This window comes from Chiloscyllium punctatum, chromosome 5, assembly GCF_047496795.1.
Source record: "Chiloscyllium punctatum isolate Juve2018m chromosome 5, sChiPun1.3, whole genome shotgun sequence".
NCBI lineage: Eukaryota > Metazoa > Chordata > Chondrichthyes > Orectolobiformes > Hemiscylliidae > Chiloscyllium > Chiloscyllium punctatum.
Genome location: NC_092743.1, coordinates 87,642,747 through 87,669,890, shown reverse-complemented (window position 1 = coordinate 87,669,890; position 27,144 = coordinate 87,642,747). Strand labels below are relative to the sequence as shown.

The 27,144-nt window shown below is 40.3% G+C and overlaps 1 protein-coding gene across 1 annotated transcript in view; it reads left to right on the top strand.

Moving 5' to 3' along the window:
- The window catches only part of LOC140476797 (regulator of G-protein signaling 22-like), a 142,940-nt gene that overhangs the window by 21,919 nt on the left and 93,877 nt on the right, over positions 1–27,144 (top strand). The window contains exons 4-7 of the mRNA XM_072569592.1: positions 711–929; positions 2,067–2,152; positions 18,892–19,081; positions 25,768–25,906. Coding sequence (XP_072425693.1) covers positions 711–929; positions 2,067–2,152; positions 18,892–19,081; positions 25,768–25,906 — 634 coding nt within the window. The remainder of the gene's footprint in view (positions 1–710; positions 930–2,066; positions 2,153–18,891; positions 19,082–25,767; positions 25,907–27,144) is intronic.

The window sequence follows — 27,144 nt, the reverse complement described above, 5'->3', positions numbered from 1 at the left end:
CCTTTGGATTTCTTTCCCCCAGAAGACTGTGGTGTTTAGTCTGCTAATATATTTAAGAAACTTTGATAATTTTTTGGATTCAAAAGGAATGCGGGAATGTGGAGATCTGATTATGAAGTGTCATTGAGGTTGAAGTTCAGCTATAATAATGAATGGCAGAGCATGTTCAATAGGTCACATGGCATGCTCCTTTTTATGCTACTTGCATGAGAAAGCATTACCTAAACCAGAAACAAGTGAGCAGTTGAACTATGGATTCAGCCTGTGCTACCCTATTGTTAGCAAGCACAGTAGCCAACATTGATTTGTCTTCTTATTTCCTGTCCCTCTGTATAGGGAAAAACTATTGCTACAGTTTGTTACCTCCTGTCAGCATTCATCTAAAATTGGAGAAATTCAGTATTTGGAAACTGACTCTTGCTGGTTATAAGGTTTTGTAATAGAAGATTTTTGATGTGAATAATGGCTGTCTAAAGTGAGGAATTGTAAAAAAAAACTAAGGACTAAAACTGAGGGGGAAAATCCAGGAAAAAAAAATACAGAAGAAGAATAGAGTGGTTGTTTGCAGCAGTGTCTAGAAGTTTAATCACTAATTCCTGAAGAATTCAGGGCCAATCCTAGAGAGTTGACAACATATTTGGAACGTATTTGGAACAAGATCAATGTTCTGTCTGTATGTATTAAATTAGCTTTTACTTTTTATTTCGCAGAATTTTCCAATGCCAATTTGGTTTAACAAACGAATGGAGACATTTGAAATAGTTGACAATGCAAAGAAAAATCTGTTGAAGCAGTTAAAACAATTGGTACATACATATAGTCCTATGGACCCCATCTACAATGCGACACTCAAATCCCAAGAAAGACATCCTCAGTTTGAAAAAATTACTGCTCTGGATCTAAAATTTGAAAACAAGTTCATTGTAAAGGTAAGTAGACACCCCTCCCCACCTCAAATTGTTATTACATCCTTAATAATGTGACCAGTGATGGTGTACTTATGAGTACTAATGATTGAAAAGAAATCTGAGTTAAAAATAGAATTCCCTGTTCAGGTACAATATTTTAACAAGAAAGGTAGGTATAGATCAGATTACATTACAGTGTGGAAACAGGCCCTTCGGCCCAACAAGTCCACACCGAACCACAACCCACCCATACCCCTACATTTACCCCTTACCTAACACTACGGGCAATTTAGCATGGCCAATTCACCTTACCTGCACATCTTTGGACTGTGGGAGCACCCGGAGAAAACCCACACAGACACGGGGAGAACGTGCAAACTCCACACAGTCAGTCGCCTGAGGCGGGAATTGAATCCAGGTCTCTGGCGCTGTGAGGCAGCAGTGCTTACCACCGTGCTGCCCTAATGTATTACCATTCATCAGAGGAGCAAACAGAATATAACATTGGGTCCTGTTTTTCTGTAGTCATGGAGCAAAACTGGTAGGATTCATCATCATTACCACTTTAAAACTGACAGCAACATCTGCAGTCTGTAAGAATTACTGTCAGTGATTCAATGCTTCTCCACAGGTTGCGTTTTTGAAATCTCCGCACACTACAATTGCATAGAAATGACTGAACTGACAGAACTTTCTCTCTTACTTACAGTATAGAAACCTTGAAAAAATTTCCTTTTTATTGAAGTGTAATTAAATTTTAAAGGTGAACCAAGTTCCTAATTGCTGCTGGCAAATTTCTCCAGCCATAAGAATATAATTTCATATTTGTGCAAAGTTAAATTTCTCCATTATAATAAAAATATTCTATGCTTCTAAAATATTGTATTTTTCTGAAATGTATTAATAATATTTTAGTCATGTTTATGTCCTAAGTATTTCTCTCTCTGTGAAAAGTGAAGAATACCTCTGTCCTTTACTTCCTGGTTTGCTGTCTCTGAGAAAACTTCAATTTGATTGATTTACCCTGTTTGATGACAATAATGAAATATGTTAAATAATCTACTCACATGTTTCAAATATCTTTGCTTCATTGTTTTTAAAAAGATTGTAATTCGATAAAGTCAAACAACATTAATTTTATTTTTTCTCCAATATTAGTACCTTGATCCTGTACAGGGCATTAAATGGATAAAAAATGAGAGACTCCCAGCATTCCTTTTGAGTGATTGTTACTTTGAGTACAGGTAAAAAAGTCCAAATCTTTTTCTTTGACTGATTGTTATGATAATATTCACCATATACAAATATAATCATATTTTTAAAAACTTTGAATAAATGTACACTTTTCTATAATAAAAAGTTATCATGCTTTAGTGCATTGCATAGTACTTATTATTTAGCTTGTATGGGTGATAAGAAAACAATCTTGCAAAGATGTAAAACTAGAATGAAGCCAAGCCATCTGCCAAAGGTATATTTCAACTAGCTATTGGGGCAGAACTTCCCAAGGTTGGTCGCTGGACAAATTTTCAGAATCACAAGCACCAAGGCAGCAATGTCTGTCATATAGCTCCAGTTGTGTGCTAACAGCTGTATAGTCACTTTAGGTTTCTGCTTTAACTATTGGTGTTGAAATCATTCCACAGAGGCTAGTATTCAGAAACCAAGTCACTTGTTATTTACACGTGCATAGTATTTGACACTGGTCTGGCTCTTTTATCCTCAGAGCCAACTCTCAGAGAGAGTAGAACCTCTGACACCTGTTTATACCTGTCAGCCAGGGATCCCTAATTGGAAGAGGCTAACAACCCCAATCAGGGAACTCAAATTTTATGAGGTCATCTGGCTGATTTCATTACAATGACTACATTTCTTCCCCTCTAAGCTTGGGAACATATGCCTGTGGCTTCTTGTAACTTTTCCTGGAGTGTTTTGCATTGGATCTGGTTCCTTCGACTTAGCCTTAGATGCAGATGGTAAATACTGGACCTCAGCACGTCTTACACCTAGACCATCTTGGAAGAAACGTATGCTCTTCTTTAGGCAGTAAAGGCATTGAAGCTATGACATCCACTGTGTCCACCTCAAACTCAGAGGTTTCTTTGATGCTAGATGGAGGAAGAAAACCCAGTTTCTGATAGACTTTCTGGATATCGACCATGTCTCTTACCCATGCAGGGCTATATCTGTGTTTTCAGCACCAAACCTCATCTCCTGAAGTAAACTATCTTGCTCCTTTAGAGGAGTCTTATTGACTGTATTGGCATTACTGTTGCTGTTTCACTCTCCCAACCAGGTCCAGGAAGATCAGGTTTAACCTGGTGTGCCATCTTCTCCTCCTTAGCAAATTTGCTGGAGCTATTCTTGTAGTAGCATCAGAGGTAGTTCGATAATCAAATAGGAACCCAATTAATTTGGTAACAAATGAAGCTGTGGGCTGTTTCTTTAAGCCTGCCTTCAAAATTAGGACTGCTCTTTCTGCCAGACCATTGGACAATGGTCCTTTTTATACCGAATACCATTCAACTTTAAGAGATACTTAAATTCCCCGCTGGTAAATGATGGCCCATTGGATACAGGACCATTTCTGAGGCTGACCAAGTTGTAAAGGTGTCAGGATGGAGGCCAGGTTACTTTCCATAATAATTCACTAATCTGAGGAAAGACTTAAAGTCTGGTATAGATGTGGGAGCTGGGACACCTTTGATCGCCCTCATTTGATCTTCCAAATAGTGTAACCTGGCCTTGTCAACTCTGTAGCTCAAATAGCTCATTTGGGGTACCTGAAACGCACGCCTTGGAGAAACATCTAAAGACTATGTTCAAGTTCTCTAAATGTTCTTTATTGGTCTTTCCTGTTAGTGACAAGTCATCCAGATAAATGCCAACTGAAGTGGGAAATGGCACAGGGCAGGGTGACAATAGGCATATGGACACACAAGATAGCTGCTGAACCATAAGTTGGCCATTTGACACACAAGATGGCCGCTGGACCACAATATGGAGAGAGACGGCAGAGTAATCACAGATGCTGCCAGGGGCCACCAGGATGCCAGTACAATGCACTTACAACCTAGTTGATTAGTTTAAGGCAGGTGGAGGAAAGAATACACATAAGTAGTGTATACTGCCTGCCTAAGTGTCTGGATCCAGCCAACATCTTTGATAGAAATGCTAACTGTTTGATACAGACTCATTACAAAGTGTTAATAATTGTCCTTCTCAGGAAGAGCAGTTAGTGGCCATTACTACAGCAATGGACTTCCACCAGACAATTGAAACTGGCAACCATGCTGAAATTAACAAAGGCTGCGCTGGACCTGAAATTGACTGCACTGAAACTATTAACGATTCTGCAATGTTTACAACAAACTATGTTACAGAGACAATAACATCATCACTGACCTATTATATCACAAAATGTATAAAAGTATCTTGACATGTGCTCCAGGTTGAGAGAAGAATCGCAGCTGACCACTCTGCTGTTGGTGTCTTTCTCTCCCCAGAGCTTCCTTAACTCTGTCGATGAACCCCGACTCTGACTCCGAGACTGGTGATTTTCTCCAAAACACAATCTATGATAGACCCTGTAAAACATTCTCCATCATCCACTGAAAAATGGTGCAGGCTGATGATACTCTAAATGTCAGTCTTGTATGTTGGTAGAAGCCCTTATGGGTATTAATTATAGCACACTTTTGAGAACCCTCATCTAACTTCAATTGCAAGTATGCATGGCTCATGTCCAGCTTCATGAAAGACAGCAGCCCCCAAACCCCACACCCAACTCCAGATTTGCATACAAGTCCTCTATGTGAGAGATTTGGTATTCATCTAGCTGCAAGAAGTGGTTTACTGTTTGTTTTAAATACCCACACAGACAAACTGACCCGTAGGGCTTCGCAATCAATATAATTGGATGCAGCAAATTCTGCAAACTGTACAGGGTTGATAATTTCTTCACTTTCCAGCCTCCTAGGCCTTGCAGAATCATGGAAATGCTTCCTAGTCAACATGTAAGTTGGCCTTGGCTCCTTTTGGTCTCTAGACTAATACCATGAATTCAAGATGGCGGCAAAGTAGCATCACAGCATGCAAACTCTGATCTGGAACTCATCTGCTTCGTCTGCTTATACTTCTTTTTTCTTCTTTTACTGATCTTTTCTTTATTTCTTTAATCTACTTACCTTCTGTGGAGAATGAGTTTGTACAGCATGGAGAAGGTTGAACCAGCGTGGCAGTGAGGCAGTTCCCCCGGTATCTGTGGCAATGGCGTGACCAGGCAGCCTCAGGCCTGACAGCATCTGCAGCAACATCAATTGTGGGGCGATCGAGCCCTTGTGGGGATTGCATGGCCAGCATAGCTAAACACTTAAGAATGGCTAGAATCTCATCTTATCCAGTTTCTCTGTATGGAGACCACAAATCTGGTTCTGAAAGTCTATAATGTGCACCTGGATGTTGGACAGTGGTGACTGGACTGGAGGAGCAGAGAGGGTGAAGTCTGCAGAGATGGAAAGATGAATTTTAGAAGTTGTTTCAGTTCTAGTAATATTAATTCAATATTACCTTACTCAGTATTTTACCATTTGTACAATTTGTTTAGTAATTTATTCTGTAATCCAAGATGGCGCCAAAATGCAGCGACACTAGCCATTTTTCACTATAGCTAGGTACAAGAGACAATAAAATAAATAAATAGACCTTCCTCAAATACTTACGAGCATTTAATTAGGACTTCAGTCAGGCAGTCATTTACTAATCAAAAAATGTTTGAGCCAATCAAGCTGAATCTTTCTCAACCAATTTCACCCCATCAGGCTTGGGTCTGAGCCTTTTACTACAATCAGTGCTAACTAAACTGCTTCTGATACAAGACCAGAACCGAAGGTGTACCCATAATTATAAAGGTTCTCAGTATATGTTCTCAGTCTTGTCAAGGTTTCGCACAAACCTAAGGGTTTGAGTCAGAGCGAATTTTGTTAAAGGTTGATTCTGCAGTCAGCTGGTATCAATCTTAATTAGAACTGGGTGACCATTTAACCAGATGTTTATTTTGATTGATGCTGATTTGGATATTGCTGAGCAATTGAGCTATTCCGAGCCAGATGTAGGTGGGCTTTCTCAGGCCTATTGTGACTCTTTTGATGTCTCGAGTCCACCTATTGGCAGCAACTACAATGGCTTGCTGGCCCAGATTCTGAAGAAAATGTTAACCATATGGCTGTAGCTTGACTTTGTTTTGCTGAGAGCTGACCTACAGTCCCTCAGTTTCAGATATATCCTGAGTGAGGCTATGCAATTGCTTCACTCAAGTGGTGTCCTAAAACTCAGTTGGTCTGGTGAGGATGTCAACTTCCATTGACACATGCTGTAGCTCATACACTCCACTTGTCATGTTTTCCATTGACAAAGTCAGTTGTAGTACCTGTTTGAAGTCCAGTTGGGCTTCAGTTAATAGGCGCTTTTGCATGGCTACATCATTCATCCCACATACGAAATGGTCTCTCAGTATCTCACTAACAGTTAAACCAAAATCACATGCCTCTGCCAGTCACCTTAACCTCTTCAAAAATTCTGACATAAACTCCCCTGGTTCTCGAACTGCTGAGGAAAACCCGATCATGTCTCAGAATTAGAGGATGCTTTGTGCCATAATGTTCCTTAACTAAGTCAGTCAACTCTTGGAAGTTGTAGTATCTGGTGCTTTAGGAAATGTTAGGCTCCTAATAACTGAAAAAGCTCCCAATACATAAGCTGTCAGAAGAATTACCTGTTGAGTTTCATCTGCCCCAATGTCAATAGCCTGGAAAAAAGTAACACATTCTTTCCACAGAATGGATCCAGTCTTCAATGGCTGGATCAAATGAGTCAAGCTTCCAAAATGGTGTCAGATATGCTTCCTTAACTTAAAGATGACTGTTGCAAGTGAATGTTTTCGGGAGAATTTATTTTTCTCACATCACTACTGAAATAGTTCCACAAAGCCCTGTATCCTATCACCAAGTCACCGGTTATTTACACATTTATAGCACTTGACATTGTTCCAGCTTCCTCAGAGAGAGAGCAGAACATCTGACACTCCTGTTTTTTTTAATTAAACAATTCACAGTTTACAAAAGAATTAACATTAACAGCTGTACACAAAGAAACAGCAATTTTACAAGGGAGGGGAATGGCAAAGCCAGGTCCCAAACCCTGACAATCAACTGGTTTTCAGGGAAATGAGGACAAACCTCAAATCCCAGTTTCAATCATGACAAACAGTCACAATGACATTTATACATACAAGACAGTCCAGTTACATTAAAAAAGTGCATACAATACAGAGACTCTCCTGTTTATATCTGTCAGCCAGGGCTCCCTGATTGAACGAGGTTAACAGCCCCAGTCAGGGCATTCATATTCTATGAGATCCACCTGTGTAAATCCATTACAAGCACTACAGGTGTGGCCTAATTAGCTGAGACCTGATGAGTGTTTTGGAAAACCCAGTCCAAAGTAGGTGCTTTCTGTTAACACTCTGGATTAACTGGCTTGGTCCCCCAACTCTCTCACTTTACAAGTTCTCCTTCCCTTACAGATTCTCCCACCCCCATTCCCCACCATTCTAACCGATCAGTAGTCATGATCACTTCAAGTGCCAAAACAGAGCCACAATGAAAAAAACTTTGGGAAGCACTGTATTAGGAGGTGTGCTAAAATTAGTATAGAATCACTCTTTGTTTTCGTTTCTCCATCTTCTGTGGGGGAAGCTTCCATTTGGCAATTTGGTGGAGCACTGCTGAATTTAGGATTTCAAATTGATGATTGTGAAGATGTGTAAAAGTACAATGCACTCATTGCTTCTTGTGTTTTATTCCTATTTTTCCTTTTTGCTTTTACTTTTATCAAGAATTCTTGTCCCCTCTTTCCATGAATGCACTGTTGTACGTCCATGGCTATGACTCCAGTATCTCAGCCAAAAATGCAATTCTTCTAGTTTAGACATGAGGATAGAATTTTGGAGTTCATGTCTCGTGCAATTTGCAATTGGATTTGCAATATTGCAGTCAGAAGCTTCTCTAATCTACTATGTTCAGGTCAACTACCATTGTCTCAGCTGAGGTCAGCTAGCTCATTACAAACTGGGAACCAAACTTCAACGCTTCCTCAATAAAAAGCCAAAGAACTGCGGATGCTGTTAATCAGAAACAAAAGCAGGAAATTTCTGGAAAAGCTCAGCATCATCTGTGAAGAGAAAACAAGTTAACATTTTGGGTTCGGTGACCCATCTTCAGATATTCCTCACTCCTCTGGTTGAATATTTGCTGACAGTTATATTTATATAACTGGCCATTATAAAACTGCATCTGTCTTCTAGCCTTTCTTTAATGAATGTGAAGTTTATTAGATCAGCTTTTCAGCATTTTAAATCACCATCAGTAATACAAACACATTCATTCTTTACAGATACTGTATAGTAAAGATATTCTATAGAATGAATGCAAAGACTAGTTTTACAACCTTATAATGCTTAGTACATGGCCAGAGGAAATCTTCAAAACAAGGTTTTGAACAATATTTAATTATCAAAGAGTACATTGTTAAAAACATTGAAAATGGGAGAGGACTAGGCTATCAGCCTACTTTGTGCCTGTTCCACCATTTAATATGTTGTGGCTGCTCATCCAACTCAGTACCCTATGCTCACTTTCACATTATATTCTTTGATCCCTTTAGCCCTAATGATGCCAAACCAACAATGCTTAAATGTATAAATGTATTAATAAAACTTATCATTGGTAATGTATTGAGCACCCTTATTTCAGCAATTTAAGTTCTCTTCACAGCTACTAGATGTATTGTAGCGAATTTTGACTGCTACTGTTGCTTTGTCTAAAAATTACAAATGCCTATGACATTCGATTGGAGTGAAAAAGTTGGTTGTTTCTTTGGCCCAATTTGGTTTAAGTACAGCCGGTTCTGATATAATGCAATAGTTCCATTCCCGTGACATTCTATGTTATAAGAAAATTACACAATTACTTTGCCATTTAAACTAATGGGGCTGGAATAGTGTTATAGCCAATACAGGTAAGGAAAATTCGTGTTCTACAAATAATGGTCTAAATTCTTCAATAACGTTAAAGCCAATTCGCATTGAAGAAACACGCATTATAGCACAATTGACTGTAATCCTTTAATTTGTCTTAACGTTAGTGTGGGAGATACATTGTTTCAACTTCTCCTGCCACTGTGCAGACCTCCAAGGTCCTTGTGTGGTAGCAGCTTCTAGAACCTCAAGTCAATGAATCCACTTGCTGCTTGCTTTGCATGGACCATCGAGCTGCTATGCAGCTATGAGGGAACATTGTGTGGGAATAGGGTAACTGGCACCATTGCTGTCAATGAGTAATTTCCTTGACTTATGATTTTGTAACATAAGGAATGATTTGGTTTTTTTTCCAAATAAGTAGTGTCTCATTCTCATCCATTATTATTTAGCTAATAGCAATTAAATTGGCTTTCATGGTGCCCACTGGAATTGTATTATCATATCTGCAGTGATGTTTGGGACTTCCCTGCAATTTTTAGATACTAACAGCCAGATAACATCACTTTGGGAACAGAATGGCTTAACTAGCTGCTAGTCCATAAAATGATCCTTCTGGGTACAGCAGTTGTCACACTGCCTCATAATGACGTTTTCCTCCCCTCTCCAAAGAATACCATTTTGATTTGACTCTGCCTTGAAATTTCCAGAATCCATGAAGTTTGAAATAATATTGTCATAACAATGGACCAGAACCACAAAGTACAATGGATGTTATTAAAATTTTAATTGCAAAGGATACTTTTTAATCAAGGACTCTTACAGACAAAAAACTCCCAGGAGATGTTTCAGTGTAGTCTGTGAAAATTGTGTGTGGGTTCATGGAATGTTGTCCCTGTAGAATGCCAAGGCTATTTCAAACAGAAAGTCATTATGGATAAACCAATGATCTCCCCTTTTCAACATAAAGCCATGTCTTTTACTTTTTGGGTTTTTTTCCTTCCAGGGATACATAAAATAAAATGGTTAAAAACCAGCTGCAACTTAGTCTATGTGTACTAGTGAAAGATGGTCTGCTAGTGGAAGGTGCAATGTTGAGCCAAGGTTTGTATGTATTTACCCTGGTTAGACGACAAGTGTGCTGTCAAGATCACAGTTGAAGGATATCAATTGTCACCCCCTGCATTGCAGGTACCAGGAGCATTTCATTCTAACTGCTGGAAGTCAAACACCAACAAAAGGAATAGAAGAAAAGTATGTTAATAACCTGTAAAAACCAAGAATTCTGAACTCAACCATTCAACTAGCAATTTTCTACTTTCTATACTTCAGGAACTACCCAAGAAATGGATCAAGATAATCTTTTAGCTTTTATCTTTTTCTTGGAATCATGCCATATTTCTGATCTGTTGATATGTGTGTTACATTACTACTTCTTTTTGCATTTAGTAACCAATAATCTCACTCTTTTGTTAGCTCAGTAAATACTCAATTATTGGGTCGTATCTGGGGGTTGGTTAGTTCAGTTGGCAGGACAGGAGTTTGTATTGCAGAGTGATGCCAACAGCATTCAGTTTCTGCATTGGCTGACGTCAACATGAAGGACTGACCTTCTCAACTTTATCCCTCACCTGAGGCATGTTGAGCCTCATGTTAAACTCACTCACTCACTCATTAATGAGCAACTCACTCTGAGGCTATGGCAACTTTACTTTTTACTCAACTCTGGTTAAAACGTAACTCCTTTTAAAACATAATTTCATTTATTCTACAAAAGAGGGATCCTCTATAAGTTAACTTTGTTGCAACTAACAGAGGGGGTGGATGGATAGTGAAAGGAAGCTCATTCATCTGTCCTCACTCAGGGGCTTAACACTTCAATCCCAGGGCATCAATGTGGACTTCAACAGTTTCCTCATTTCCCCTTACCCCACCTCACCCTAGTTCCAAACTTCCAGCTCAGCACTGTCCCCATGACTTGTCCGGACTAGTCCTACCTGCCTATCTCCTTTTCCACCTATCCACTTCACCCTCTCCTCCCTGACCTATCACTTTCATCCCCTCCCCCACTCACCCATTGTACTCTATGCTACTTTCCCCCACCCCACCCTCCTCTAGCTTATCTCTCCATGCTTCAGGCTCACTGCCTTTATTCATGATGAAGGGCTTTTGCCCGAAACGTCGATTTTACTGCTCCTTGGATGCTACCTGAACTGCTGTGCTCTTCCAGCACCACTAATCCAGAATATGGTTTCTAGCATCTGCAGTCATTGTTTTACCCAGTTTAACAATTTGGACCATCTGTCTGGGATTGGAAGAACTTTGGGAACTTTGCCCAGGGATGAGTCGTAACAAAACTAATGGTTCACTGGTTTAATGTGAATGAAATCTGTTCTCCATAATGGCTTAAACATTTTGGCAGGGACTTTAGATCAAAGTGTAATAACCAACTACCACCCACCTGATATTCATGCACAAGTTAACTTTGACCACGTGATGAATTTTTCAGGGGCAATCGTATCGGAGCCTGAATGATGTCGGCAAGGTCAAAAAATGTGGCAGAATCCCATGAGAAGTGCAGCAAGGCCTATCTTGATGTTGGGAATAACTCATTGCACCTTTAAATTCTAATCTACATGTCGAGACGAGATTCTCGAGATTCTCGCTCAGCAGCAGTCAGTTGTCTATTAAGAGGGATTATTATTTATTAATTACTTTATTAGCTGCATACTTTACCTCATTAATATGCAGTTTCTATGATACTGACCACCACCAAGAAAACAGGATACAGACAATTTTAGTTGTGGAAGTTCTGGTTAGAGCGGGTAGATGATTTCAACTTGCCGCTTACTCAGAAGGATCTCTATATTGGATGTCAACATCATAGTGCACACTCCATGAACACTGGCCACATGCACTCTTTGACCACAGACATTGGCATCCAGTACATGCCAGCTTCTAAAAACACTCAATGCACATTTTGGATCTACATGTGAAACACCTTTGTACCTCAGGATGCACTGACAGCTATCATTGTAACGCTGCAGCAAGGACATTGTGTGCTCATAGATCGGACCAAGCTGCATCTACAGCCTGTTTGCTTGCTCTCATGGTGCTCACTCACTATGAATATGCCTGAATGCTCAGAGCATCCCTGCCTTGCCTAGAGATTTTGAGTCTTGCCCCTCAACCAGGGCTAGCAGGCTCATAATGCTACTGTGTTGGCATACTGTAGGCACAGACACAAAGCCTTCCAAAGACACAAAGCTTGTCATTGTTGTCAACAGTCCTCAGTCAAGTCGAGGCAGATATCCTTCAGACAGAGGGTTCTGGTGTAGTAAGTCAAGGACATCCTCCAGTATCAGTCCAAACGTTTGAATGCTGTCAGTCAGCTGTACGGGGCAGTTAGAGTCAGAATCTCCTCCTCATAAGGGGTAAGGGACCAAATGCCACTTTTTATCTTGACTGTTTCTGCCCCATTGTGCACTGGTTCCCTACTGGAATGAGAGAGAGGCAGATAATGATGGAGATAGAAGTGGGTGGCACAGCTATTACTGCTGGTACAGGTGAAATAAATAGATAGCAGGCAGGTTTAGTGGTATTAGGTTTAGGTTGGAGGAGAGCAAGAGAGAAAGATGTTGCAGGCAATGGTGAGAGTGGTAGAATATGAGCTTTGATGGGAGTTGAATGCAGTATCTGAGATAGAGTGATTCTGAGGTATTAGAAATAAGATAATGGCACTTATGCTTGTAAAATGGAGAAAATCAATGAAGTTCTTCCTATAGTGCTATGCATTTCTCCAGATGGCTCAGATTGCACTGACCCTATTGGCAAAATTGGACCAGATTGATAGGGCCTGCTGCTGTGGCCTCCATTACTGGTGTTGGGGAAAGAGGACATCCCAATCCTCCAGCACTCTGTCTAGCAGGATCACAAAGCAGCATGCCAATTTTCCCTGGGGAGCCATGTCTGAGGCAAATGTCAGCAACTATGTAGGGCAACTTTAGACTGACCGTGGATTTTAAAGATGATATCAGCACCAGGAATGCCAGTTCATTTCAGAATTCCACTTCCAGGAACAACAAATGGAGCTAGATTTGGACAAGAGGTGAGTTATAGGGGTACATAGTTGATGAAGTACATTTGTGGCAAGAAAACTTGCTATGCCTTGTGGAGAGAAACCCTTCATGAAATTTGGAGAGACCGACATTTAGCCAAAACAACGTACGATTCTGATCTACTTCACTAAGTGTGAGTTTTGTCAAGATTTATGAACAATTTCTCTCCTTGGGACCTAACAACTTTACTTGCTGCATGTTCCCAAATTTGTTGCATTAACTAACAACAGGTACACCACCCTTTGGTGTCCTCCTTGTCCAATTCTAGCTCTATTCTACCACTCATCATGCCCAAAACAACTCTCCATTGTTGGGATATCTGGAATGGATTGGCACCCCTGTTGCTGACGCCATCTTTCAAAGGTTGTTGTGCACCTGTATACCGAGAGCTCAGACCTCCCTCGTACAATTCCTGACATTTGTCTGGTACTTGGCAGCATCAGGAAAGTAATTTCCCCTGTTTTGCAAGCAGGGACCTGGAGGTCCTGCTGGTTGGGATGGTTGCTGTTGGACATCCTCTTCCCCCAGGATCAGATTAGATTAGATTACTTACAGTGTGGAAACAGGCCCTTCGGCCCAACAAGTCCACACCGCCCCGCCGAAGCGTAACCCACCCATACCCCTACATCTACATTTACCCCTTACCTAACACTACGGGCAATTTAGCATGGCCAATTCACCTGGCCTGCACATCTTTGGACTGTGGGAGGAAACCGGAGCACCCGGAGGAAACCCACGCAGACACGGGGAGAACGTGCAAACTCCACACATTCAGTCGCCTGAGGCGGGAATTGAACCCGGGTCTCAGGCTCTGTGAGGCAGCAGTGCTAACCACCGTGCCGCCCAGTGGAGGACATGACAGCAGACCATGTCAGCCTGGTCTGAGTTTGTCACCCCATTCAGTGCGGTGTCAGCCATGTGGAGGAACGCACAGCAATGTAGAAATAAAGCCAGTAACCTTCTCCACTCTGCCATTGTAAGTGACACCATCTTCTCTCTGATATGTCAGATTCACCCTAGCCCTGCAACAGTACCCACCTCTCACCAAGGCTCACGTTCTACCATTCTCAATCTTGCCTGCAGCAATTTCACTCACTCACTGTTATCCACCCTCAACCAACACCACTAATCCTGCGTGCCCTTTGCATTACCTACTCACCCCTGCACCAAAATAACAGCTGTGCCACCTACTTTCATCTCTCATAATAACTTCCTCTCTCCCATTCCAGGAGGAAATCAGCCCACAATAGGCCAGAAAGAGTCAAGACAGGTGGTGAGCTGATCTACATTTGGCTCTTCATCCCTAAAGAGAATTCTTGGCATCTAGTTTGCTCGGGGCAAATGGTATGATAGAGCACAGCATATTAATGAGGTGAGAACTGCAGTTAATTTTGTGAACAAGCAATAACCACCCAGAATAGGCAACTCATATTACCTTCGAGGAGAAAGTGAGGACTGCAGATGCTCGTATTACCTAATGAGAATCTTGTTTTGACGCCCAGAATTTAGTTAAAAGATACAGCAAGTTATTCCTGATGTTAAGCTGGACTTTACATGATTTTGTACCATTTCTTGCCATGGCCCACTTTGCTAAGGCCCCTATAGCATTCTGTGCCATATCTACTTTTCTATTGAAATATGCTATTTCCACTCCTCTGGATTGCTTAAAAATTGCTCTCAACTAAGTGCATAATGTCACTGACATACAAAAAAATGAAGAACATAGAGGTTAAGGGAAGGTATTTTAGTCAAGTAAAAACTAATTCAGTTATTCTTCCTCGGTGTAATGAATTAAATAAATTTATTCACAATGCTCTTTCCACTAAATATTAAAGCAGGAGAACATATGATCAAGATTGAGCACATAGTCAATGTGATCTCTCCTTTAAATTTAATCTGAAATCCAGGTATCATTCCAGTAAATTTACATTACTGTCCTTCAATAGATCAATAGATCTTTCCTAGGGTGTGACAGCCAACCTGAACACCATACTCCTGGTATGGTCTAACCAGGGCCTTGTTTAAACAAAGCATAACTTTGCTCACATTGTATTCTGGTTCTCTAGCCATAAAGCCCATTGTTTTAAGAGCCTTTTTGATTTTTTTTTGTCCCTGCCCATGACCTTTTAATCTATGTACATGGACCCCAAGGTTTATTTAGACCTCTGCTATTTTCAATTTTTCACAACTTGGAGTTTTTTTCTGTTCTGTCATTTATAGGTCCAAAGTGACCTTAAATTTGCTTACAGTAAAATTCATTTATCAGAATTTTGCTCACTCACCTAATCTATTACTATCTATTTAGAGTCATAGAGTCACAGAGATGTACAGCACAGAAACACTCCCTTCAGTCCAACTTGACCAGATGTCCTAACCCAATCTAGTCCACCTGCCAGCACCCGGCCCATATCTCTCCAAACCCTTCCCATTCATATACCCATCCAGATGCCTTTTAAATGTTGCAATTGTACTAGCCTTCACCACCTCATCTGACAGCTCATTCCATACACGTACCACCTTCTGCATGGAAAAGTTTGCCCCTTAGGTCTCTTTTATATATTTCCCCTCTCGCCCTAAACCTATGCCCTCAAGCTCTGGACTCCCCCACCCCAGGGAAAGGACTTTGTCTATTTATACTATCCAAGCCCCTCATGATTTTATAAACCTCTATATGGTCACCCCTCAGCCTCTGATGCTTTAGGGAAAACAGCCCCAGCCTATTCAATCTCTCCCTATGACTCAAATCCTCCAACCCTGACAACATTCTTGTAAATCTTTTCGGAACCCTTTCAAGTTTCACAACGTGCTTCTGATAGGAAGGAGACCAGACTTGCACGCAATATGTAAATTAGTGATTCCATCAAGACTACGTACAATGCAATCTATCTTTGTATCATTGGCAAACTTTTTATCCCATCATCTAAGTCATTAACCAATATGTTGAATTGTTGAGGCCTCAACATAGATCCTTGTGCAACCCTAGTATTCACATCCTAACAATTGGTGTATTTTCCCATTATGCAGTCGGTTCTAATATAACGCGATCGTTCCATTCTCGTGTGATCTCCTGTTATAAGAAAATTGTGCAATTGCCGTGCCATTTACACTGATGGGGCCAGAATCATGTTATAGCCAATACTGGTAAGGAAAGTTTGTGTTCTACAAATAAAGATCTAAATTATTCAATCGCGTTAAAGCCAATTCGTGTTGAAGAAACACGCGTTATAGCAGAACTGACCGTGCCTAATGTCTGTCTCCTGCCATTTAATATACTTCCTGGCAGTCAAAAATTTGTCTTCAATTCCATGTGTGTTAACCTTAATTACTATCCTTCATGATATATTTATTGAGTGCCTCTTTCTGATGCAGCTGAATATTTTTCAGTCTCTGTGTTCTGTCCCTCTATCCTGAATAAAAGAGTGACAGAGTAATTTTATCCTGGAAATCACAGGCCAATAAATTTCAACCAACAATGATTATTATGAAACAATTTTATAGATAAATTCAACTACAATAATTTGAGAACATATTCAAGACACAATGGTTTCTAGGTTAGTAAACAGCATCAAAAAACTGTCTTGAAATGCATAAAAGTGGATAAATCCTAAAGACCTGATCAGGTGTACTCTGTGGGAAGCTAGGGAAGTGATTGCTGAAATATTTGTATCATTGATAGTTGCAGGTGAGGGGCTGGAAAACTGGAGGTTGGCTAACATGGTGCCACTATTTAAGAAAGGTGGTAAGGAAAAGCCAGGAAACTATAGACTGGTGAGTCTGACATCGGCGGTGGGCAAGTTGTTGGATGGAATCCAGAGGGACAGGATTTACATGTATTTGGAAAGGCAAGGACTGATTTGGGATAGTCAACATGGCTTTGTGTATGGGAAATCATGTCTCACAAACCTGATTGAGCTTTTTGAAGAAGTAACAAAAGAGATTGATGAAGGCAGAGCGGTAGACGTGGTCTATATGGACTTCAATAAGGTGTTCGACAAGGTTCCCCATGGGAGACTGGTTAGCAAGGTTAGATCTCATGGAATACAGGGAAATCTATCCATTTGGATACAGAACTGACTCAGAACTGGTGGAGGGTTGTTTTTCAGACTGCAGGCCTGTGACCAGTGGAGTGCCATAAGGATCGGTGCTGGGTCTATTACTTTTCGCCATTTATATAAATGATTTGGATGTGAATATAGGAGGTATAGTTAGTAGGTTTGCAGATGGCACCAAAATTGGAGGTGTAGTGAACAGCGAAGAAGGTTACCTCAGAGTACAATGGCATCTTGATCAGACAGGCCAATGGGCTTTGGAATGGCAGTTGCAGTTTAATTTAGATAAATGCAAGGTGCTGCATTTTAGGAAAGCAAATTTTAGCAGGGCCTATACACTTAATGGTAATTTCCTAGGGAGTGTTGCTGAACAAAGAGACCTTGAAGTGTAGGTTCATAGTTCCTTGGAAGTGGAGTCAGAGGTAGATAGGATAGTGAAGAAGGCATTTGGTTTGCTTTCCTTTATTGGTCAGAGTATTGAGTACAGGAGTTGGGAGGTCATATTGCGGCTGTACATGACATTGGTTGGGCCACTGTTGGATTATTGTGTGAATTCTGGTCTCCTTCCTACCGGAAGATTGTTGTGAAACATTAAAGGGTTCAGAAAAGATATACAAGGATGCTGCCAGGGTTGGAGGATTTAAACTACAGGGAGAGGCTGAATAGGCTGGGGCTATTTTCCCTGGAGCGTGGAGGCTGAGGGGTGACCTTATAGAGGTATATAAAATCATGAGGGGCATGGATAGTATAAATAGACAAAGTCTATTCCCCGGGGTGGGGGGAGTTCAGAACTCGAGGGCATAGATTTAGTGTGAGAGGGGAAAGATATGAAAAGGACCCAAGGGACAATGTTTTTACACAGAGGATGGTGCATGTATGGAATGAGCTGCCAGAGGAAGTGGTGGAGGCTGGTACAATGCATCATTTAGAAGGCATCTGGATAGTTATATGAATAGAAAAGGTTTACAGGGATTTGGGCCAAGTGCTAGCAAATGGGATTAGATTAGGTTAAGATGAATGAGTTGGTCTGAAGGGTCTGTTTCCATGCTGTACATCTCTATGACTCTGTGATTAAAAAACCTTTTCACCATATTTTTCTCCAACTGAGAAGATTCAAACATATGTTATTTATTATTTTTATTCTTACAGACTGAGTAATTATTTATACATCTTGAATATTTAAATATTCAATTTATCCCATGGAACTTAGTATAGAAACAAATACAATTTATTATCTTCCTTTCTCCTGCAATCTGATATGTGTTGTATAAGGTAATAGTTCTTAGCCAATTGGCAGAATAGTGCACCCATTCTATTGATGTCACATACAGACTGTGGGTGGAGACAAGAAGTTTGACTCTTGCTTTCAGAGGAGGCAGATGTGCCTGGACCAGTTCAGTCAGGAGTATCAAGCAATGACCCTTCTTGTTATCTAAGATCACCCACTTCTGTAGATACTTGAAAGTGATGTAAATTCTCCCAATGAGCTAGGTCCAAGACAGATACAAAAGAACTCTGGTGGCAACAAACTCTCACAAACAGCCCTTATCCAGCACCAAATATTGGTACAGCTGACAAATACCACAAGATACCAGGAGTGGTCATCTGAGAAAACATTTCAATGTACATTGCTGAAGTCTCTGTGAAGAGGGAAATTATAAATGCATATTGTTATGTAAAGTCATGTGCAGTGCAAGGGAATATTGATTTTTAATAACTTGGAATGAAAGAATGTACATAGACATATAATACCAAGCTTGTGTTCATGATATTAATTACAGGCTTGCAAAGTTGCTGTCTCAGTTAGGGAGCAACACCGGACCTGGCATGCCACAAATCGATCCTGCTTACCGCCCTTGGGTTACTGAGAAAGAAGAAGAAGAAGAAGAACCCTTGTCCAAAATTGTAGATATGATTGATGATACTTCAGAAGAAATATATGATGATGAGGAGGAAGAAGAAGAAGAAGAAAAAGAAGAAGAAGAAGAAGAAGAAGAAGAAGAAGAAGAAGAAGAAGCAGAAGACCTCATGTCCAAAACTGTAGATATGGTTGAAGATAGCACAGCAGAAATCCATATCAGCCATGAAGAGGGAAATGATCTGGTTCCTGTGAAAAGTGAGGCAAGTCTGCTAATGACATCTTTATGCCTTCCTATGTTGCTAAGCCATTAACCTAATTTGTCTTCTAATTTATTTGTAATCCTGCACTTAGAGCATAGTAAGGGACTGAAAGCCAACAGAAAAAGTACTTTCGGCAATTTTCATAAAACCCAGATTATTAGGAGATGGGTTCAACTTAAAACAGACGTATATTTAACATGTTCAAAATAGTAGGCATTGATCAAATATGCATATATGGGGAGGCAATAGCATAGTGATAATGTCATTGGACTAGCAACCCAAACCACCAGACTAATGTTCTAGAGACAAACATTCAAAATCCACCATGATAGATGGTGAAATTTGAATTCAAAGGAAAAAGAGCTAAAATAAAAGCAAAATACCACAGATGTGAAAATCTGAGTAGTTCAGACTTCTTTTTCATTTTCACAGCTAACATTTCCCTCTATTTTATGTACATATCACTTCTTTACCAACATTATCACTGACTTTGTCTTTTGCTCTGGGCACACTCAACATCTATTCTATTTGTCCCTTTTCACCCTACTGTCAACAGCATAAACCCTATCATTTTCCAAACCCATTCAATTCTGAAGAAGAATCCAACTGAACTCAAAATATTAGCTGTTTCGCTCACCAAATATGCTGCTAGTCCTGCTGAGTTTTTCTAGCATTTTTTGTCTTTTAAAAAAGCTGATTTAATGACACCTATAATCACTGTCAATTGTTATAAAACCTCTTCTGTCTCAGTAAGGTTCTAATTTCCTGATTAATGTCCTTTCTGGAAGGAAATCTGCCATCCTTACACAGGCTGGCCTACATGTGACTTCAGGACCATAACAATGTGGTTGACTCTTAACTGCCATCTTGAAAATTAAGGATAGATAATAAATGCTGAGCTAGCCAGTGAAGCTGACATCAATGTAAAAGAAAATATAGAAAGATGATATTCAAACAGGTATATGGTATAAAAAATATATAGGCCACTATTGTAACTGTGGGAAAACAGGAGTTGTCATCCATCAGAGGAGTAAGATATTGACTCTGTCAGAGATTTTGTATCCAGGGCACAAGGTTGAATCTTTCACTATCAACTGGCAAGTTTGGTAGCGTGGAACATTTTCTAAGGCTAAGGTGTAGTGAGAGAGGGCCATACTACATTGTGACCTTCAACCTGATTAATTTCAGTTTATGCCCATTCTGGTCCTCATTCTGCCAGGTATGTTTCAGCCATGCTGAGAGCATGACAGGCAAACTTGCCAAGTTTGTTGGTAGCCTCCCTGATGGTGGTGATGGTGGAGACAAATTGATTCAAAGGCATTCAGTGCCTGATCAAGGGATTTGGTAGCAAGAAAGGGTTAACCCACAGCCCCCTTTGGCCTATCACCTTCTTCCCTGTGACATCCCAACTTACCTCTGCCTGAGGTCCTTCTCGAGCTGCGGCCTTGGATGACGTGGGGAACTGTAAACATCTACCATGTCAGTGGTGTTAATACTAAGAACAGAAGTTATTACAGCCTCTGATTGGCTGGCACTTCTCAGCAGGTGAGACTATGCCTCCCCACCACTAACCACCCAGCTCCCTTAGACCTTCATCCCACGGGAAGGCTTGTCGTTGACCAGCGAAGTGCCTGGTGGCACAAATGTGGCAGACCTTTTGAAAAAAGGTGATGTGAGGAGGATCTTTCCAGCTCTCCAGCCAGTGTCTACTTAGATTACACCAAGGCTTTTGATAAAGTCTCACATAGGAGACTGATAGCGAAGGTTAGAGCCCATGGGATGCAAGGAACTTTGGCTAATTGTTTACATAATTGGCTGAGTGGCATGAAGCAGAGGGTGCTGGTTCAGGTGTGTTTTTGTGCCTGTGACTGTCCAGTGGGATTTCACAGGGAACAGTCTGAGGCCCTTGCTGTGAAAGCCAAATATAAATAATTTAGAATTGAGTTAAAATGGTTGATCAGTAAGTTCATGAATGATAGGAAAATTGGTTTGTCTAAGTAGTGAGAATTTAGCATTAGATTATAGAAGGATATAAATGGGGTGGTCAGTGTCTAATGGAATTTAATTCAAATAAGTGTAAGGTGATGTAGTTGGGCAGGAAAACAAGGTAAGGCATTACATAATGAATGGTAGGGCCCTGGGAAGCACTGAAGATCAGAGGCATTTTGATGTCCATGTCCATAGGTCCCTTACAGGGACAGGTAGTTAAAATTGTTAAGAAGCAATTTGGATACTTGTTTTAATAGCTGAGGCATGGGGTTGGAGAGTAGAAAGGTGATACTGGAACTGTATAAAATGTTGGCCACAGCTAGAGTACTGTGTGCAGTTCTAAAATTCACTTTATAGGAGGGATGTGATTGCACAGGAGAGAGTACAGTGGAGAGTTAATAGGATGTTGCCTATGCTGAAGAGTTATAGTTATGAAGAGAGCTTGGATAGACTGGGAGTAGAGGAAACTGAAGGAGGATGTGATTGAGATGAATAAAATTGTGAGGGGCATATTCAGGGTAGATGGGAAGAGGGGTCAGTGATAAGGGCATAGATTTAAGGCAAGAACCAAGAGGTTTAGAGGAAATATGAGGAAAATTCTTTTCATCCAGAAGGTGATGGGCATGTGGAACTCATTGCCTGTAAGAGTCGTAGAAACAGAAACCCTTGTAACATTTAATAAGTATTTAGACCTGGACTTGTGATGCCAAGACATATAAGGCTATGGGCCAAATGTTGGAAGATAGAATTAGAATAATTAGATTATTTTTTAACCACTGCAGAGTTGATGGGCTGATGGGCCTTTTTCTGTGCTGTAGACCTAAAGGAACATAAAGAGAAACGTAGGCCTTTCAGCCCTTTGAGGCTATTCTACCATTTGATGAGATCAGGTTTGCTCTGTGGCCTAACTCCATATTTAGTCCATATTCCTTATTCAGTTTGCTTAACACAAATGTATCTAGCACAGATTTAAAATTGAAAACTGATCCAGCATCCATTGCCTTTACTGCAAGACAGTACCAAACATCTACCATCCTTTGTGTCTCGAACTGCATCCTAACATTTCTCCTGAACGGTTACACTTGCTTACATTGAACGCCATGTGCCACAGTTTTGCCCATTCACTCAGACTATCGCTGTCCCTTTGCAATTTTATGCTATCATCTACACTGTCTACAATGCCACCTAAGGTTGTGTCATCAGCAAATTTGGATCTATGACTTTCCATGCCACTAACCAGGATGTTAATAAATAATATGAATAATTGAGGCTCTAGCATAAATCTTTGTGAGACACTATTGGTCGCATCCTGCCAATTTGAGTCCCTAACCATTACATCACCTTTCTGTTTCTTGCCACGCATCCAATTTCCCAACCATGTCAGTTAATTTGCCCTTTATTCCATTCAAATAAAACAATGAACTGTGGATGCTGGAAATCTGAAGCTAAACTAGAAACACCATTCTGGAGAAGGGTCACAACACAAAATGTTAACTCTGTTTTTTTTCTCCACAGATGACGCCAGCACTGCTGAGTTTCTGTTTTTGATCCATACATTCACCTACCAACTACCTTAGTCACCATCAGGCATTACAAACTTATCATGAAGCTACACCGGCTCTCCATGACTCCAACACTTTCCTCACCACAGATGTTAGGCTAACTAATTTATAATTCCTGGTTTTTCTTTTTCACTCTTCTTAAAAAGCAGAGCGTTATGTACAATTTTCCAGTTCAGAAGGACAACTCCTCTATCTAGGGAACTCTAAACGAATATAGTTAGGCTGAATATAATGTGCTCTCCTAAATCCTTTAACACTCTTAGATTTAAACCATCAGTTTCTGGGGCTTTGTTACTGTTTAATTCCATTAATTTCCTCATTACCAATGTTTTACTTACGTTAATTTTATTCTGTCCCTGAACCCAATTCATGATTAATATCCTAGGGACTTCTGGCGAGCTATCTTCCTTTTCCACTGTAAATACTGAGAAAATGATTATTAAACATGTCTGCTATTTCCCATAGTCGCATTAACAGTATCCCCACTTTCAGCCTTTAGTCGGCAAACATTGCTTTTGACCACTCACTTTCCCTTAATGTATCTATAAAGTTTCTTCTTATTGATTTTGATGTCTCTGGCAAGTGTCTTCTCATAATCCCATTTTGTAGTTCTTATAAGCTTCTTTGTGTCTTTTGCTGTCTTTGTATCTTTCCCATTCAGCAAGATCTGTGCCGTTTTTTTACGCTTTTGTAAAGTACTTTCTTTTAGTTTTATGCTGTGCCTTATGCCTTCAGTTATCCGTGACTGTTTTTTCTGTGAAATGGAGCTTTCCACTCAGGGATATTAACAGGGTCTAGACCTTTATTATGTGCACAGGATTTCACCCAAGGACATTCATTTGGACAAGAAAGAATTCTAGGTGGAAGTGGGTACTGCAAATGCTGGAGATTAGAGTTGAGTCGCTTTTCCTGTTCCTCGGATGCTGCCTGACCTGCTGTGCTTTTCCAGAACAATAAAGTCTTCTGACCAGTGTCAATGCATTTTGGGCGACAATTTTACTGGGGAGCAAAATGTTGTGTTGAACATGTATGAATGAGGTATAGAGGAAAAATGTGCTTTCGAACCATTACTAACTTCAGGATTTCAAATTGTGCTTCATGGTCAATATGGTACTTATTGTAATTCTTGCTGCAATACATTAAGCACAATAGCCAATTTGTGTGCAACAACATCTCACTAACAGAAAAGTGGTAAATGATTAGATGATTTTAGTAACTTGTTTAACAGATTAATGTTAACAAAAACGTCTGAAATATATCCATAATCTTTCTTGATTAGCAACATGGGCGGCACGGTGGCACAGTGGTTAGCACTGCTGCCTCACAGTGCCAGAGACCTGGGTTCAATTCCCGCCTCAGGCGACTGACTGTGTGGAGTTTGCACATTCTCCCTGTGTCTGTGTGGGTTTCCTCCGGGTGCTCTGGTTTCCTCCCACAGTCCAAAGATGTGCAGGTCAGGTGAATTGGCCATGCTAAATTGCCCGAAGTGTTAGGTAAGGGGTAGATGTAGGGGTATGGGTGGGTTGCGCTTCGGCGGGTCGGTGTGGACTTGTTGGGCCGAAGGGCCTGTTCCCACACTGTAAGTAATCTAATCTAATGGAGTATTTTACAGCTATCTGAGAAGGGAGACAGAACTTGGGTTTAACCTATCAATCTTTCAAAAGATAAGGCCACCATCAATGAGACATTTTACTATTTTTGCAGTGCAGTAAGGCAACAATGTTACTTTGCAAATTAAGGTGTCAGTGCAATAGGCCCTATGATATGCAAGTGACCTGGCTGGTTGGATTGCATTAAGTGCTATGAGTCTTTCTGCCCTCCTGTTGAAAGTCCTCACCATTCCAGGGTCATCTTAGAGACCAAAGGTTATCGCTGGGTTATTTCTTCTCCCTTAGTATCATCTTCCTAAGTGCTTTTCCCCTGTGGCCTCCACCCTCACCTTTAATAGTATGGATAGAAGTTCATGGTCTTCTTTGTGATTGGATGGGATTAAGCCATCTGTTCAGCTGCTTCTATTGCTTGCTTACTAGACCAAATATTCCCTGGGCTTCCCTTTGCTAACCCTGAAGACCCTTCTTTCTCAAATATCTCTTCCAACGCCCTTTAGTCCTAATCACTGAATTCACACTTTGGTCTTCATGCTATCTGATGCTCTAACATGTTTCTTCTGCTCAGGTAATAACTATGCCCTTTTCAAAATCACTGTCACAGTTCAAAAACTTTACAAACTCTACTGCGTTTTTACATACCGGAGCCGATCATAATATTGAACCTTGCCAATGAAAATAGAATAAATGGGATGGAGGAAATGAGAACTACATAACATCAAATGAGTTCTACCCATTTCTCAATTCTGTCCCATTTTGTCTGCCATCACTTGTCCCTGCAGGAATTGATGATGATGATCCTTGTGGTGGAGGCTCAGCATTATAGGCTTCCACGCAACTTTTCAACTGGTTTATTCAGTTCCCTTCCTTTTGGATTTGCACTCCAGAACTTCAATGTTTCTGAGGAAAGTGGAGGTGGTAACAAACAATGTATTCTTAAACAATTCAATGCATCCTTATAATGGTTATTTTCTTAATATAGAGTGTGATCATGTGGAAATGTTTATTCATTTACGTTAATAACAATGTGGGGAACAGCACAATTCACAACTGCCCTAGGGGCAATGACTTAGGGAATAAAAAGGAAATTTGCTGAGGTACACAGGAGATAGTGACAACATATAGGGAGAGATAGGAAAGTGAAAAATCTATGTGTTGAGCATCCAGTGAAGAGCATATTAAGGGTCGAGTCCAAAATTTCCATCTTTCAGAAATAGTAAGTAAAGATCCAGATCCTCAAAACACATTTATGCTGCATATTTCCATTGAGTCATTGCTATTACCTTAGATGAATAGTGCATTTTAACAAACTGTAAATTTGTTTCTGAGAATGTTGCCTGAAATAATTATTGCAAAGGAAACAAATTTGCCTCACTAGGCTTCCATTGTACAAACCGAAACAGTAGAAGAAGCTCCAATGGTTAACTTCCAAACTGAACATGAAACTGTAGTCAAATTTAAGGAAGCTTCATCCACTCCTGCAACTTCTGTGAAGATTGAGGACAATGTTGCAACTGGTAAGACACTTAAGCTTATAGTTACTGCAAAGAGACTTAACTTAGAGTGTTCTGTTTTTTTCAAAGAAGGGTCACAAATCATGGAATTTGGTGAATACCATTGAAAATGGTGTGTGACCCAATTTTCTTGTAAATGGTTAGTGGACCATGAATTTGTTTTTAGGAATGATGGGTTCTAATAATATTGCTTTAAAACTGAAATCACAACTTAAAGGACATTATTACCAAAATATTATTCAAACTAGTATATATATCCACCCAACAAAAACTGAGAAAATATAATTTCACCCCACTTTAATCTCAATGTAAAGTCTAAGGGAATTTTCGGTGAATATGTTTGACAGATCCCGAATACAGATCATTTTAGTTTTCTGGATCATTTTATGCAATAATCAGTCATCTTTGTGACAGGCTAACATGGTGTAACATGGCTGGTAAATCTGTTAACGTCCCATTTGTCAAAACCAATTTCACCTACACCATTCCTCAGGAAACAGAATATGTTCAATTTACCAATGCTCCAATTAATCTGCATAATTAATAGTAGACTGTCAAAAACTTTCCTGAGCAAAGTGCATGATCATAGACTCTTGAAGCAGCAGGAAAAGTAGATAAGGTGGTTAAGTAAGTATAAAGGGTACTTTCCCTCAATAATGTCAGAGGCTGAGGGGTGACCTTATAGAGGTTTGTAAATTTATGAAGGGCATGAATAGAGTAAATAGACAAGATCTTTTTCCCTGGGGTGGAGGAGTCCAGAACTAAAATGCATAGCTTTAGGGTGAGAGGGGAAAAATTTAAAAGGGACCTAAGGAGCAACATTTTCACACAGAGGGTGGTGCCAGAATGGAATGAGCTGCCAAAGGAAGTGGTGGAGGCTGGTATAATTATAACATTAAAAAAGCATCTGGATGGGTATATGAATAAGAAGGATTTAGAGAGATATGGGCCAAGTGCTGGAAAATGGGACTAGATTAGTTTAGGATGTCTGGTTGGCATGGGCGAGTTGGACCGAAGGATCTGTTTCCATGATGTACATCTTTCAGTCTCTATGCCTCTATAATGAAGGCAAATAATATAAATACCAGGAGGATGTGCTGGAACTGTGATTTAATCAAGGTACCATAAAATTATTAGGGGCCTAGATACAGTGATCAAGGACCTGTTCTGACCTGTTGTGCTTTTCTAGCACCACTCTGATCCAAAAACCATTAGCTGAGAGGTCAATCAAGGACCAAGAA